Raw genomic sequence first — 16725 nt, forward strand, 5'->3', positions numbered from 1 at the left:
GTCAATCAGTAATAGTGAAAATAGCAGATCTGCAAGCTCGCAACGCCTCACATTGTGAGTTGTGATCTGTTATTTTCTTTAAAGGCTTTTATTTAATGACTGAACGGTTTTGAAATATAAATATGAAGTGCTTCAGGAACAAAGAGGCACCATGTTACACAACCCCCTTCAACAACAATCCATATTTCTACTTTAAAAAATAACTTTGTTTGATCTTTCACTATTTGTATCTTTCTTATTCAATGTAGACAATGTGCACCATCTAGTGGAAATATTGTAGAACTACACCACCTGACCTACTACAATAAACATCATGCCAATGGAAACAGTGAGTGACTGTTTATGGCTTTTTATCCTGTATATATTATATCTATTTATTTCCCCTTTATATTATGTCTAAGAGATCAATTGAGTAAATGTAAATGTGTATCAATGGGTGACAGAGTGAAGACACGTGATCCTGAACACAATGGAGCAACTTCAACTTCCTGTTAAGTCAGATGAGGACTGTCCAGGTAACAATGGCATTTGAAAAGAAAGAATACATTACCCTATCTTATGTTTAAAAGAAAATAAGCCTAGTGACACTACTGACTGCTGTGACACATTATTATAAGAAAGAGTTTGATTTTCTTTCAGGAACAGTTAAATGAATTATTCAAAAATGCTGTATAGCTACATAAGTTACATGGATTCATATGAATGTGTGTGTCCCTTGTTCAATGTCTGTATGTGTATTTTATCAGCCCAGAAGTTGTTTTAAATCCTCTGATTTTACAAAGTGCATTAATTTGTGTTAGTCATGTAAAACTGAAGTTATTGCATTTACTTGTTGTCTCTGAAAGTTTGTAACATTTGATGGGATAATTTTTACACTCAGCAAATGTTATTAACACTGATGATTGTATTGTGCAGGTCCTTCAGTGTTACCTGCAGTTCCTCCAGCTCAAGTCAACGCCCAGAGTGGAGGCATAGTGATGTCTCCTAACATCTCTGGTCACATTGGTGGTTCTGTCAACATCAACATCAATGTCAGCTCCTCATCAGACGGAGACAGAGGTACATATTTTAGTCTGCTCCACAAGAGGAACAATGTAGGCTATTGTGATATTTTCTACTGTAAAGATATGAATGTCATATTGGCATAATGCCATAATGTCCACTCACTGAGTTTCATTATCATTATCGTCTTCTCCATATGCAGGATCTGCACAGCCATCCGAAGCTAACAAGCCTGCCGAGAGCAGTAAGAACGTTTTAATTTACAGCATTTCATCACAATATCACAAAGTGATGGCAGCACATGATAACATTTGAAAAACTGTACAATAAACACTGGGAGTGTAGTAGATTGTCACTTGTTATTGCTTAGGGATATTTTCCTATAGTCTTCTTGATGATTGGGGGGGTGGGGGGTGAAAGCAATCTAAATTTGATCAGTTCTGATATGTCTAGCACTACCCTTATGAGTTGAACATTCAGCAAAAAATAACCAATCTAGAAGCTCACACCGCACAGCATCACCACTGTGATGCGTTGTGAGTTTCCATCTATTTTCAGCAAAGCTATATTTAGTTTAGCCCTCTGGAATCAGGTCAAATAAATTGCAAGGCCATGTGGAAATGTTCAACTATAGAGTTTAAGTGGTTAACTTGAGAATCACCAACCCTTCTCATTTGTGTTCTATAATTACCATAACATGCCCTCAATGATGTATTTTGCTCTTTTGTCCTTTAGCAACTCCTCCTGCTGTGTATCAACAACGATTCAAGTCTAGACTGAGGAAGAAGTTTCAGGTTTTGTCTACAAAACAAGGGAAAAAAACATTTCTGAATGACATTTTCTCAGACATCTACATCACAAAGGGTGGGAGTGGCGAGGTCAATAAAGAACATGAAGTCAGACAGATTGCACCAGGATCCATGCAACCAGCAGAACCAGACAAGATCATCAGCATGGAGGACATGTTCAAAACCTTACCTGGAGAAAAGGGCCCAATAAGAACAGTGATGACGAAAGGAGTGGCTGGCATTGGTAAAACAGTCTTAGCAAATAAGCGTGCTCTGGACTGGGCAGAAGACAAAGCCGACCAGGATGTCCTCTTCATGATTCCATTCACTTTCCGAGAGCTGAATAAGAAGAAGGACAAGGTTTTCAGCTTGATGGAGCTCCTTCATCAGTACTTTGGTGAAACCAAGATGGAAGAAATCTGTGGCCCCGACGGGTCCGGAGTTATGATCACCCTTGATGGACTGGATGAAAGTCGGATTCCTTTAAAATTCGAGGACAATGAGATCTTGACCGATGTCACAAAGCCGGCCCCCTTGGACGTGTTGCTGACAAATCTCATAAGGGGGGACCTGCTACCCTCTGCTAAACTCTGGATAACCACTCGACCTGCTGCAGCCGATCAGATACCGACTGATTATGTTGACAGGACGACAGAGGTCAAAGGCTTCTCTGATGCTCAAAAGGAAGCGTATTTCATGAAGAGATTCAGTGATAAGGATGTGGCCAAAACAATCTTCTCACAAATCAAGAAATCACTAAGCCTCTACATCTTGTGTCACATCCCAGTCTTCTGTTCCATTATTGCTTCCGTTCTGGAGAATGCGCTAAGAGAAGGAGAACAGGATGAGAAAGGACCTAACACCCTGGCTGCGATGTTCATCCACTTCACAGTGGATCAATCCAAAAAGAAAGATGAAAAGTATACCAGCAGTAAACAGAACAGCAATGTCATTCTGTCTCTTGGAAAAATGGCCTTTGACCAGCTGGAAAATGGCAACCTGATCTTCAGTGAAGAAGACCTGAAAAAGTATGGCATTGATATCAGAGATGCCGCTGTGTGCTCAGGAGTTTTCACACAGATCGTGAAAGAGGAGTATGGGCTATACGAGGACCAGGTGTTCTGCTTTGTCCATCTGAGTGTTCAAGAGTTTCTGGCCGCTCTTTATGCCTATGTGTCATTCATCAACAATGGTGACAACGTACTGAGAAAACCAAAAGCAACCTCCAAGTTGCCAAATCCATTCAGAGACAAGGAATTTGACTTCTACCAGTGTGCTGTAGACAAGTCCTTAGAGAGTCGCAATGGACACTTGGATTTGTTCCTCCGTTTTCTGCTGGGCCTCTCATTGGAGTCCAATCAGACTCTCTTACGACGACTGCTTGATGTGAAGACCGGAAATAGGTCCAAGGCCAATAAGAAGACCATTGAGTACATCAAGAAGATGATCAGGAAGAATCCCTCTCAAGAGAAGAGCATCAATCTAATCCACTGTCTAAACGAGCTGAATGACCATTCTCTAGTGGAGGAGATCCAACAGTCCATGAGTTCAGGAAGTCTCTCCACAGACAAGCTCTCTCCTGCTCAGTGGTCAGCTCTGGTCTACATCTTGCTGTCATCAGAAAAGGAACTGGACGTGTTTGACCTGAAGAAATACTCTGCTACAGAGGAGTGTCTTCTGAGGCTGTTGCCAGTGGTCAAAGCCTCCAAGACAGCTCTGTAAGTGCATTGACAATGAGTGGTTAGATTCAAGATTATGTTGTTTTATTTTAATAGAAAATAAAATACAATACAATAATGTTTTTTTTATTTCTGTTATTTTTTCTTCAGGCTGAGTGGCTGTAACCTTTCAGAGAGATGCTGTAAGGAGTTATCGTCAGTTCTCAGCTCCAGCTTCAGTTTGAGAGAAATTGACCTCACTAACAACGATCTACAAGATAGTGGCGTGGATCTGCTTTATGGTGGACTGGCGAGTAAGCACTGTATACTGGAAACTCTCAGGTCAGTAAGTAGGTGCACTGATAATAAATAGTTAGATTCAATGCGTGATTATAGGATGTCATTTAATCTGTGTCAACTTGACTCAGAGGCTTTCAGCTTTCAGGAAGTAAACACAAATACACAAGGAAAACAAATCTGCACATTAACCCCACCTGGTGGCCCATTAGAATAATGTTAACTTCATAGACACATACAAAACAGAAAAAGTACAAAACTATGGCACCACCTCTTTAACACTGGTGCACTGCACTGCAATATGTGTATATGAGCGTATATGCATGTATTTTATGTGTGCGTGTGTTTGTGCGTGTGTTTGTGCACTGATATGAACTGTTAGTTTCAACTAGTTAGTTTCAATATCACGTGATCATATTTTATCATCACACAGATGTTTGTGCTGAGGTATGCATGTGCTTGTGCGTGTGTGTGCGTGTGTGTGTGTGTGTGTGTGTGTGTGCACTGATATTAACTGGTTAGATTCAAGATTATGTTATTTCATTTCAATAGAAAATAAAATACAATTATCATTCTTTTTTTCTCCAGGCTGAGTGGCTGTAACCTTTCAGAGAGATGTTGTAAGGAGTTATCGTCAGTTCTCAGCTCCAGCTTGAGTTTGAGAGAGATTGACCTCAGTAACAACGATCTACAGGATAGTGGCGTGGATCTGCTCTCTGCTGGACTGGCGAGTAGGCACTGTATACTGGAAACTCTCAGGTTAGTAACTAGGTGCACTGATAATAACTAATTCGATTCTTTATCACATGATCGAATTTTATGATCACATATGTGTGCTGAGATTCATCGATCATAACATACTCTGAGGTAATTACCATTGTTTTGGGTTGAGATTGGCACATTTCCTGGGGCAATCAGCCCAGATCATGCGTCACATGTGTCTTCACATTGGTATGGATTCCGTGTGCATGGGTCTTACTTTTCAATGACTAAAACTAAGATGAAAAATGTTTGTCGACTACAGTACTTGTTGTCACTTGTCACTGACCAAAAACAAAATTAAAGCAAAGTTAAAACTAAGCTATGATGACTAAATCTAAGACTAAACATATCGACAATTTCCTCAACAAATAAAAACTATATTAAAATGATAGGGAGGGACTAGTGCAGGATAGATCCAGTGGAACTAAAAGACAAGTCATCTTAAGTTTGGTCGCGCTCTGGTGTTGCACTCTGAACTACAAGCTCACAACGTTGTGAGCTTGTAGATCGGCTATTTTCAGCATGCAACCAAGAGTAAAATCTGGCATTACGACCAGGGGCATAGTTCCGCCGATTTAAAATGAGCCCAATACGGAACTAAAACTTCCTATGATTGGCCGCTAGTTCTACTTCGTGTGCTGTATTTCGGGAGGCTTCGACCACATTCTCCCATGTATCCCTGCGCTTGCACGTGACCGTTGGCAGCCAATAGCACAGACATAAAAAGGTAGACGCCTCTTCCGGCTCTCTGGTACCCGTCTCGCCTTGGTGGGCATTTTTGATTGACAGGCTTGGAATTCTTCTGTGTGTGTAAGGTCGGTAGGCAGGTTTGAATGGAAAAGTCCCGGAAAAGACGCATTGTGATTGGCCAGTAGTGTTTTTGAGTGGCAGCCTGCCCTTGACACTTCCTCTTTTGTGCCCACCAAGTTGGACGGGTCGCTCCAATCAACTGCAGCGGGTGGACAAGGTATCCAGCTTTTTATATCTGTGGCCAATAGCCTCCTCTGATCGCATTTCAATCTATGATGGCGACACCCATGCCAAGGACCCATATTGTTTCATTTGCGCTATGGCGTCGCTTTGTCCATATCTTTTATACAGTCTATGATAATGTTAAGAATAATGTTAACTTCATAGACACATACATACAGTATATGTGTGCATAATTATGTTTGTGTGTACAGCCATACATGTGTGTATAAAACATAAAATACAATTATCATTCTTTTTTTCTCCAGGCTGAGTGGCTGTAACCTTTCAGAGAGATGCTGTAAGGAGTTATCGTCAGTTCTCAGCTCCAGTTTGAGTTTGAGAGAGATCGACCTCAGTAACAACGATCTACAGGATAGCGGAGTGGATCTGCTCTCTGCTGGACTGGCGTGTAAGCACTGTATACTGGAAACTCTCAGGTTAGTAACTAGGTGCACTGATAATAACTAGTTAGATTCAATATCGTGTGATAACATTTTATGATTGAATGTTGGTAGTATTAGACTGCAGGGCACAGACACAATTTGCACAATACACAACACACTGCAATACACACAAAACACAACACAGTACAATATACCACACCACACAACAGGAAATAGGTCTAATGTAAAAAAGAAGACCATTGAGTGCTACACTACAAGCAAATACACAGCCATCATAGTGAACATGTCAGTGTAGAGAAGGCAGTGTTTATGTACTCAAGGTGAAATCAATTAAAGATTAAAGGTGTATATTGTTATATTTCATAATAGTGGTTTTGGTTCCTGCCAATTCCTCATTATTTCAGCAGCAATAATAACACTAAAAGAAGATAATTAAGACGTATAACTGTAGTAAAGACAAAGGCAAATAAAATGAAATAAATAACATGTACATTCATCATGACACACTGAGGTACTTCTTCTGTGTGCATGGGTCTTACTTTAAATATTATATGCATATTTGTACAGTATGTGTGCACTGCACCTTACAGTATGTACATGTATGTATGTGTGCATAATTATGTTTGTCATACATTAGGTAACTGTGTGTGTGTGTGTGTGTGTGTGTGTGTGTGTGTGTGTGTGTGTGTGTGTGTGTGTGTGTGTGTGTGTGTGTGCACGCGCGCGCGCGCGTGCGCGTGTAGTTTGTCAGGCTGTGGGGTCACAGAAAAAGGCTGTTCTTCCCTCGACTCAGCTCTGACCTCCAACCCCTCCCATTTGAAAGCTTTGAACATCAGCTACAACCATCCAGGAGAGCCAGGAGTGGCGCTACTGTCTGCTAGACAGAAGGATCCTCACTGCAGCCTTGAGACGCTTAGGTATGGAGGCACTTGATTCCACTCAGTGTCAATATGCTCTAGTAGGTTTACAGTACACTATAACTGTGATTGTGTACAGTATAGTATTGTTTAATGTTTAATGGAGTGAAATCCTTATCATATTGTTTTATTGTCAAAGTGAAAATACAGGCCTGACTATATTTCTCCCTCTCCCACAGTGTTCACCATGCTGGAGAGTGTTGGCTGACACCAGGTTTGAGCACGTGCACATTAAGTAAGTGTGTATTCTGTTTTATTCATTGAATCGAAACAGCACATATCCAGCGATTACACCCAGTCAGAGGTTTCAGTTAATTGTAGGAAAGTAGTAGGAATGGTAGCATAGGGTTGTAGGACGTAGGTTAGGATATCATATTATTTATACTTTGTAAACTGGTGCTGTATTGTATCTTGTTCTCCCACCAGATGACAGTCATTCATTGAACAGATTCAATATCTCGATTACTGAAAAATCCCCCATCATTCAATACCAAATGTTGATATCTAAAGATTGAATGTTATGAGCCAATGAGCATGCAGTAAGAAATTGAGAAGCAACACATTCTGCCGTCATACAACACAGTAGCCTAATAGGCTTGAGGGTGAAACACAGCTTCACAGTAAAAGTAAAAATGGGTTATAGGTTCCAAGTGGTTCCATTTGTACACTCTCAGATCAGTAGTATTACACTGAATTGTGGTATTTTACAAAAGTACAAATTACAAAGTACAATTTCTTTTTAACATCAACACATTTCTGTAGAGAATGAAACGTAAACCAGTCCAGACTGATATCCAGGCAGCGTATGATGAATCTCCATGATTAAGTATATAGGCGGTAACAAGTCTGTTCCCCTGCCTGGCCGTTCGCCGATCATTATGTGTTGTCCGTTCGTCTGGAAGGTGTCCGTTCGCCTGGAGTTTTACTGTACATCACTCAATAAGAATACGAATGGGTAATTCCTGGGCAAAAGTCGGGCGAAAGTTGTGCGAGCACCTGGCGAAATATCTGCCTTTTTTTGGCGAGCGGCTTGTATTCTATGAGAGTAGAGACCCTATTGTTGTCCATGCCTTACCCCTTATCCGTAAACTCTTTTGCCATTTTTTACTAATTTGAGAAAAAATATTTCAAATAGTTGATCTACAAGCTCACAATGTGTTGGTGTAGATCGGCTATTTGAAGTATTTTGAAATATTTTTCAAACATAGTAAAAAAAAGGCAAAGACGTTTAGGGATAAGGGGTAAGGCAAGGACGAAAATATATCTGTAAGTGTCTATGGTTATATTGGTTCTAAGGGGCTGGTTTGTTTGATGTAATCAAGCTTATCCAATTAAAATTCATAAACAATGTCATAGTGAATTAACCCACTTGGACCAGAGGCCTAGTTTGAATCCTAACCTAACTTGACTGAAAATCGTCAAATATGTATAAAATGTAAAAGATTTCACAGATGCTTCTCGGTTTCATAGGCTTTCCGGGCCTTAATGGGTAAATGGGCAACTGAGCACTGAGTTAAAATGGAATGTGCTCAATCTGCTTTGATTTGTATTAGTTGAATGTGCCCATTAAAACCAGGAAAGCATCTGTGTCATTTTATTTTTAAGCCGTATAATAGCACATTGGTACTCAAAGTGGGTTCCAGGGACCCCCAGGGGTCCTTGGGGGAGTACCAGGGGGTCCCCAGAAAGATAAGTGAATGTAGCATCACACTCAATTCAACCACGTTTTATACTTTGGCTATTAAAAAATAGCAGATATACAAGCTCACAGCGTGGCACCAAGTGACACACTAGGAGCTTGTAGATCTGCTATTTCTGAAATCTGTTCAAATATTTGAATATATAATATTCATACATTTAAGCAATAAACTAAATTCTTTGCTATTGGAATCCGTGGACACATTCATAATGCCACTGCTATGCTCATAGCATTGCTTCCCAAACTGGAGGAGGAGGAGGGGGGGGGATGTGTGTTTCTTCTATAAAATTCTACAAAGTAACTTGTAGGCCTAACTAAAGTTTTGAAATAATTGCAATGCAGTAAATTACAATATTTTACCCTGAGACATAGTGGAGTAAAAGCAAAACAAATAACATTATATTTATTTATTCATCTATTTATTTATGTATTACTAAAACAGTGTTTTTTCTTTGGTTAAATATTTAAATCTGCTATTTACAAATACTGCTGTGAATTAACAGAGGTCAAAGGCTTCACTGATGCTCAGAAGGAGAGTAAAATACTGCTGAAGTGGTTAATTAATGTTTTTAATTATTTATGTAAATGCAAATAATAAATAAAGTTATTTAACATTTAAAATAAAAAACCTATGAAGTAAAATGGGAGTAGGCCTACCCAAGTAAAGTAAACGTACTTCCATATTATACATACAGTACTTGTGTTCAGTTACTTTCCACCACTGCATATGAGATAGGGTTCATTTGGTTACACTTGTACCCTCTCAAGGTCAAATGTGACATGCTTATTTCTCATCTAACTCTTAATGTGGTGATGTGTCATTCATACAGGTTGGTTTTATTCATGGTAAAAACTCAAATTTGTTCAGAAAATGTTTTTGTTTATCGCTGCGTTATATTCATATTTGCTGTATAGATGAACTCATGACACAAACATCAGTTTTAATTAAGTAATGTGTGAATAAAATCCACAAAATCCACACGCAGACATTGTGAGTTATGAATGAGTTAGGGTCCATTTGGTTCTAGGTTAGGTTCGGGTTACAACGACGACGACGACGATGATGTGGTTAGGTGTTATGATCAATTTTGTTTAATTTGTACCCTCTGACAGTTACAAATAGGAGGTTCAGAATTATGAATGGCCTGTGTTCCATTTGTACCCACTGAGATTTATAATCCATATAATAAAATGCAGGGGTGTCCCACAAAATTCTGGGCCCTGCTGGGTACAAGGATTCACTGCCGGCCCCCATGAATGTACTTCATAAGGGGAGGGGGTTTAACCCATTTAGACTGGGAACACATTATTACGCATTATTTTGTGCTTTAACTATTGAAAATAGCAGATATAAAAGCTCACAGCGCGGCATTGAGTTCCGCGCTGCAAGCTTTTAGATCTGCTATTTTTTTTTTTTATCTTGAAAATTTGTGCAAGTCTTTGAATATTTCAAATCCTTCTACGGTTTGTTGAAAAATCTATGTTTCTATGCGAGTGGTGCTCAAACGTTTTCATGTGAAGGAGCCCCAATATGATACGTATTTGGCCACGGACCCCCCATCTCAAAATAATTAGTTCCAAGGACCCCCAAAAGCAAAATTTGAGTTACAAATGTTCGCTTAAAAAACACATATATTCAAAGATTTGCACACATTTTTCTACAACTTTCTACGAGGTTGCAGCGCGGTACTCGGTGCCACGCTGTGAGCTTGTATATCTGCTATTTTCCAATAGCTAAAGTATAAAATAATTAAGGCCCCCTCCACCTTGGGCCCTAGTAACCTAGTCCCTCTCCCCCCTTGTGACACCCCTGATAATATGGGTTACAGCCATAGAGTATAATAGAGAGCAGATAGCCCCGCCCCCCAGCTATTAATTTCAATGCAAGTTGAATTGAAATGGATGTGCCAATCTGGATGTGGATCTGGATGTGCCAAAATGTGTTACATCGAGACACAAACGACACTCAACGTCATTGAACTCGTATGCTCATGCATGTAGTCCCCCCGCCTGCTGTTCCAGCTTTGGCCAGTGGGCCCTCTTCCATTTGCACCCTCTTGGGGTCCATTTGGTTCAATTTTTACCCTCTTGTAGTTACAAACGGGTTAGGGTCCATTCGGTTCAATTTGTACCCTCTGGTAGTTACAAACGGGTTTAGGTCCATTCGGTTAAATTTGTACCCTCTTATAGAGTCATGAATTGGTTAGGATCATTTTGGTCCCATTTGTACTCTCTCAAAGTTACAAAAGGATTAGGGTCCATTTGGTTCAAATTGTACCCTCTGTCAGTTACAAACGGGTGAGGGTCCATTTGGTTCAATTTGTACCTATTTAGAGTTACAAATGGGTTTGCATCATTTGGTTACTTTTGTACACATTTGGTTCAATTTGTACCCATTTAGAGTTACAAATGGGTTTGCATCATTTGGTTACTTTTGTACACTCAAGTAAATGGGTTAGTGTGCATTTGGTAAAATGTGTACCCTCCCAGTTATGGGTTAGGGCCCATTTGGTTCCATTTTACCCTCTCATAGTTAAAAATGGGTTAGCATAATATTCATAGGCTACTTTTTAGAGTTAAATTAACACTGAGGATTATACGGTGTGACATGTACTGTAATATGGAAAATGATGACAATTTACAGAAGGTAGTTCTACATTTTCTGGGTGAAAACATAAAAAAAACAAAATAAAATATAGCAGATCTACAAGCTCACAGAGCATCGCGGTATGACGATCTGTGAGCTTGTAGATCGGCTATTTTTGAACAGCTTAAAGGGAACGTTTGGTCACTTCATCATCTAATCAGGCTCTTTTATGAACACCCTGGACAGTTTTTAATTTACTATATTCAGTATTTACATATTTGATGTAAATGTTGCAGGCTCAGGGCCTCTCCACATACACACCCATTGTAACTTCAAACTCCATTTTAACCATGATAGATTCATTGAAACCCATTTTCTTTTCTGGTAACTCATACTACCCTCCTAATACGTGAGCAGACCGTGTTTTCTCAATAACCTTTTCATTTATTTTTAATAATTTGTTGGGAAAAATGAGAAAAATTAAATACAAAACTAAATTATTACAGTACAGTCGGCTTTGTGTTGTGTATCTCATGCATCCTGTGGAGGACAGTCTTCCTGTTTGTGAGAAAAATTAAATACAAAACAAAAAACAGAATTATTATTAATAATAACATCTGTACGTCATTATTACGTTGTATTTGTTTGTAAACTGTTGTTGTGTTGCATCTCGTTCTCTCATCAGGTGCGTGTGAACTCACACTGGATCCAAACACGGCATACAGAGCCCTCTCTCTGTCTGACAGCAACAGGAAGGTGACCAATGTGGGAGAGGATCAGAAGTATCCTGATCACCCAGACAGATTTAAATACTGGGACCAGGTGATGTGTAGAGAGAGTCTGATTGGACGATCTTACTGGGAGGTGGAGTGGAGTGGTAGATATGTTGAGATAGCAGTGTCATACAGATCAATCAAAAGACAGGGTATTGGTGATGACTGTGAGTTTGGACAGAATAACAAGTCCTGGTGTCTGGGTTGTAAGGGTGATGATAACAGTTACAGAGTGTGGCACAATAACAAGCTCACTGCCCTCCTTGACAGCTCCTCTGGCTCCAACAGAGTAGGAGTGTATTTGGACTGTCCTGCCGGCACTCTGTCCTTCTACAGAGTGTTGTCTGACTCACTGACACACTTACACACCTACCAGTCCAGGTTCACTGAACCACTCTATGCTGGGTTCAGGTTGGGTTTTAAAGACGACTCAGTGTCTCTGTGTCAGAGAGAGGAGCAGCAGGAGGAGGAGGAGGAGGGTTAGGTTAGGGTTACCATGACAACGATGATGAGGTGGTTAGGAGTTAGGGTTACAAAACCCTCTGACAAAATGGGTTAGGGTCAATTTGGTTTAATTTGCACCCTCTGACAAATGGGTTAGGATCAATTTGGTTTAATTTGTACCCTCTTACAAATGCGTTAGGGTCCATTTGGTTTAATTTGCACCCTCTGACATTTACAAATAGGTTAGGATGAATTTGGTTTAATTTATACCCTCTGACAAATGTGTTAGGGTCCATTTGGTTTAATGTGCACCCTCTGATAGATGGGTTAGGGTCAATTTGGTTTCATTTGCACCCTCTGACAGTTGCAATCCATTTGATTTGTACCCTCTTACAGTTACAAATAGGTTGCGATCCATTTGGTTTTATTTGCACCCTCTGACAGTAAAGAAATGGCTCAGGATCAATTTGGTTTAATTTGCACCCTCTGTCAAATGTTTCCATTTGTTTTAATGTGTACCCTCTGACATTTACAGATAGGTTGGGATCAATTTGGTTTAATTTGTACCCTTTGACAGTATATGTTTTGTAATAATTTTATCTGTAAAGTAACTACCGTATAGGGGCGTCGCACCAAATTCTGGGCCCAGGGTACAAGGATTCACTGCGGGCCCCCCATGAATGTTCTTCATAGGGGGTTTAACCCACGCATTATTACACATTATTTTGTGCTTTAACTATTGAAAAATAGCAGATATACAAGCTCACAGTGCGGCACCGAGTTCCGCGCTGCGAGTTTGTAGATCTGCTATTTTTTTTTAATCGTGAAAGTTTGTGCTAGTATTTGAATATTTCAAATCCTTCTAAGGTTTTTTGAAAAACCCTATGTTTCTATGTCAGTGGTGCTCAAACCTTTTCATGTGAAGGACCCCCAAAATGATATGTATTTATTTGGCCACGGACCCCCGTCTCAAAATATTTAGTTCCAGGGACCCCCCAGAATCAAACTTTGAGTTGAAAAAAATTGTTTAAAAAATACATATTCAAAGATTTACACACATTTTCACGATGTTTAAAAAAATAGCAGATCTACAAGCTCGTCATTGCAGCATTTGGTGCCGCACTGTGAGCTTGTAGATCTGCTATTTTTCAATAGCTAAGGTATGAAATAATTACAGGCCCCTTCACCTTTGGCCCAAGTAACTCAGTTAGGTTAGGGTCAATTTAGTTTAATGTGTACCCTCTGACAGTTACAAATAGGTTAGGATCAATTTGGTTTAATTTGCACCCTCTGACAAATGGGTTAGTTTCAATTTGGTTTAATTTGTACCCTTTGACAGTATGTTTTGTAATAATTTTATCTGTGAAGTAACTACCGTATAGGGGCGTCACACCAAATTCTGGGCCCAGGGTACAAGGATTCACTGCGGGCCCCCCATGAATGTTCTTCATAGGGGGTTTAACCCACGCATTATTACACATTATTTTGTGCTTTAACTATTGAAAAATAGCAGATACACAAGCTCACAGCGCGGCACCGAGTTCCGCGCTGCGAGTTTGTAGATCTGCTATCTTTTTTTAACCATGAAAGTATGTGCTAGTATTTGAATATTTCAAATCCTTCTAAGGTTTTTTGAAAAACCCTACGTTTCTATGTCAGTGGTGCTCAAACATTTTCATGTGAAGGACCCCCAAAATGATATGTATTTATTTGGCCACGGACCCCCGTGTCAAAATATTTAGTTCCAGGGACCCCCCAGAATCAAACTTTGAGTTAAAAATGTTCGTTTAAAAAATACATATATTCAAAGATTTGCACACATTTCACAATGTTTAAAAAAATAGCAGATCTACAAGCTTGCAGCGCAGCATTTGGTGCCGCGCTGTGAGCTTGTAGATCTGCTATTTTTCAATAGCTAAAGTATAAAATAATTAAGGCTCCTCCACCTTGGGCCCTAGTAACAGTTAGGTTAGGGTCAATTTGGTTTGCAGGCCCCCCATGAATGTTCTTCATAGGGGGTTTAACCCACGCATTATTACACAATATTTTGTGCTTTAACTATTGAAAAATAGCAGATATACAAGCTCACAGCGTGGCGCCGAGTTCCGCGCTGTGAGCTTGTAGACCTGCTATTTTTTTTATCATGAAAGTTTGTGCAAGTATTTGAATATTTCAAATCCTTCTAAGGTTTTTTGAAAAAAAACCTACGTTTCTATGTCAGTGGTGCTCAAACCTTTTCATGTGAAGGACCCCCAAAATGATACGTATTTGGCCACGGACCCCCATCTCAAAATAATTAGTTCCAGGGACCCCCCAGAAGCAAAGTTTGAGTTACAAATGTTCACTTAAAAAATACATATATTCAAAGATTTGCACACATTTTCACAACGTTTAAAAAAATAGCAGATCTACAAGCTTGCAGCGCGGCATTCGGTGCCGTGCTCTGAGGTTGTGTATCTGCTATTTTTCAATAGATAAAGTATAAAATAATTAAGGCTCCTCCACCTTGGGCCCTAGTAACAGTTAGGTTAGGGTCAATTTGGTTTGCAGGCCCCCCATGAATGTTCTTCATAGGGGGTTTAACCCACGCATTATTACACATTATTTTGTGATTTAACTATTGAAAAATAGCAGATATACAAGCTCACAGCACGGCACCAAGTTCCGCGCTGCGAGTTTGTATATCTGCTAATTATTTTTTAAATCATGAAAATTTGTCCAAGTATTTAAATATTTCAAATCCTTCTAAGGTTTTTTGAAAAACCCTACATTTCTATGTCAGTGGTGCTCAAACTTTTTCATGTGAAGGACCCCCAAAATGATATGTATTTATTTGGCCACGGACCCCCATCTCAAAATATTTAGATCCAGGGACCCCCCAGAATCAAAATTTGAGTTACAAATGTTCGCTTAAAAAATACATATATTCAAAGATTTGCGCACATTTTCACAATGTAAAAAAAAAAAAAAAAAAAACAGATCTACAAGCTCGCAGCGTGGGTTAGGGTCAATTTGGTTTAATTTGCACCCTCTGAATGGGTTAGGGTTAATTTGGTTTAATTTGTACCCTTTGACAGTATGCTTTGTAATAATTTTATCTGTGAAGTAACTACCGTATAGGGGCGTCGCACCAAATTCTGGGCCCTGGGTACAAGGATTCACTGCGGGCCCCCCATGAATGTTCTTCATAGGGGGTTTAACCCACACATTATTACACATTATTTTGTGCTTTAACTATTGAAAAATAGCAGATATACAAGCTCACAGCGCGGCACCGAGTTCCGCGCTGCGAGTTTGTAGATCTGCTATCTTTTTCTAACCATGAAAGTTTGTGCTAGTATTTGAATATTTCAAATCCTTCTAAGGTTTTTTGAAAAACCCTACGTTTCTATGTCAGTGGTGCTCAAACATTTTCATGTGAAGGACCCCCAAAATGATATGTATTTATTTGGCCACGGACCCCTGTCTCAAAATATTTAGTTCCAGGGACCCCCAAGAATCAAACTTTGAGTTAAAAATGTTCGTTTAAAAAATATATATATTCAAAGATTTGCACACATTTCACAATGTTTAAAAAAATAGCAGATCTACAAGCTTGCAGCGAAATTTTAGTTACAAATGTTCGCTTAAAAAATACATAGGCCTATATTCAAAGATTTGCACACATTTTCACGACGTTTAAAAAAATAGCAGATCTACAAGCTCGCAGCACGGCACTCGGTACCGCGCTGTGAGCTTGTATATCTGCTATTTTTCAATAGCTAAAGTATAAAATAATTACAGGCTCCTCCACCTTGGGCCTCCCATGAATGTTCTTCATAGGGGGTTTAAACCATTTAGATTGGGAACGCATTATTATACATTATTTAATGCTTTGAATATTGAAAAATAGCAGATAAGCTCTTTGAGTATTTTTGACCCGATTCTATAAATGTTTTCTAAATCCTTCTAAGTTTTTGTGGTTCTCAAACTTTTGAAGGACCCCCAAAATGATTGGCCACGGACCCCCATGTCAAAATATTTCGTTCCAGGGACCCCCCAGAGGCAAAATTTGAGTTACAAATGTTCCCTTAATGCATATATTCAAAGACTTGCACACATTTTCACAACGTTTCAAAAATAGCAGATCTACAAGCTCGCAGTGTGGCACTCGGTGCCGCGCTGTGAGCTTGTAGATCTGATATTTTTCAAGAGCTAAAGTATAACATAATGAAGGCCCCCCCACCTTGGGCCCTAGTAACTCAGTCCCACTCCCCCCCTTGTGACGCCCCTGGGCTGGAGCCAGACTATATGAGCCAGACTGTATAGAGCTTGTAAATGATGGTTGATATGTTGTTCAGAGCTACAACTATGTGATGTTTGCTGTTTGTTTCACATGTTCACATAAGAATCAAGCATGCATAGAGTCAATAAGACATGTAT

The 16725-nt window shown here is 39.6% G+C and overlaps 1 protein-coding gene across 1 annotated transcript; it reads left to right on the forward strand.

Annotated features, from left to right (window-relative positions):
• Positions 1 to 469: 469 nt before the first annotated feature.
• On the forward strand, positions 470 to 12343 carry LOC308280299 (NACHT, LRR and PYD domains-containing protein 3-like; the record flags this gene model as incomplete). The annotated part of the gene is made up of 9 exons (XM_080720558.1): positions 470 to 515; positions 916 to 1059; positions 1205 to 1246; positions 1738 to 3508; positions 4334 to 4504; positions 5746 to 5916; positions 6627 to 6800; positions 6980 to 7014; positions 11772 to 12343. 9 exons carry the CDS (start codon positions 470 to 472, stop codon positions 12341 to 12343), a joined length of 3126 nt encoding a protein of 1041 aa, XP_080576684.1.
• Between the last annotated feature and the right edge of the window lie 4382 nt (positions 12344 to 16725).

This window comes from Nannobrachium achirus (genome assembly GCF_963921795.1).
Source record: "Nannobrachium achirus genome assembly, chromosome: 24".
NCBI classification, from domain to species: domain Eukaryota; kingdom Metazoa; phylum Chordata; class Actinopteri; order Myctophiformes; family Myctophidae; genus Nannobrachium; species Nannobrachium achirus.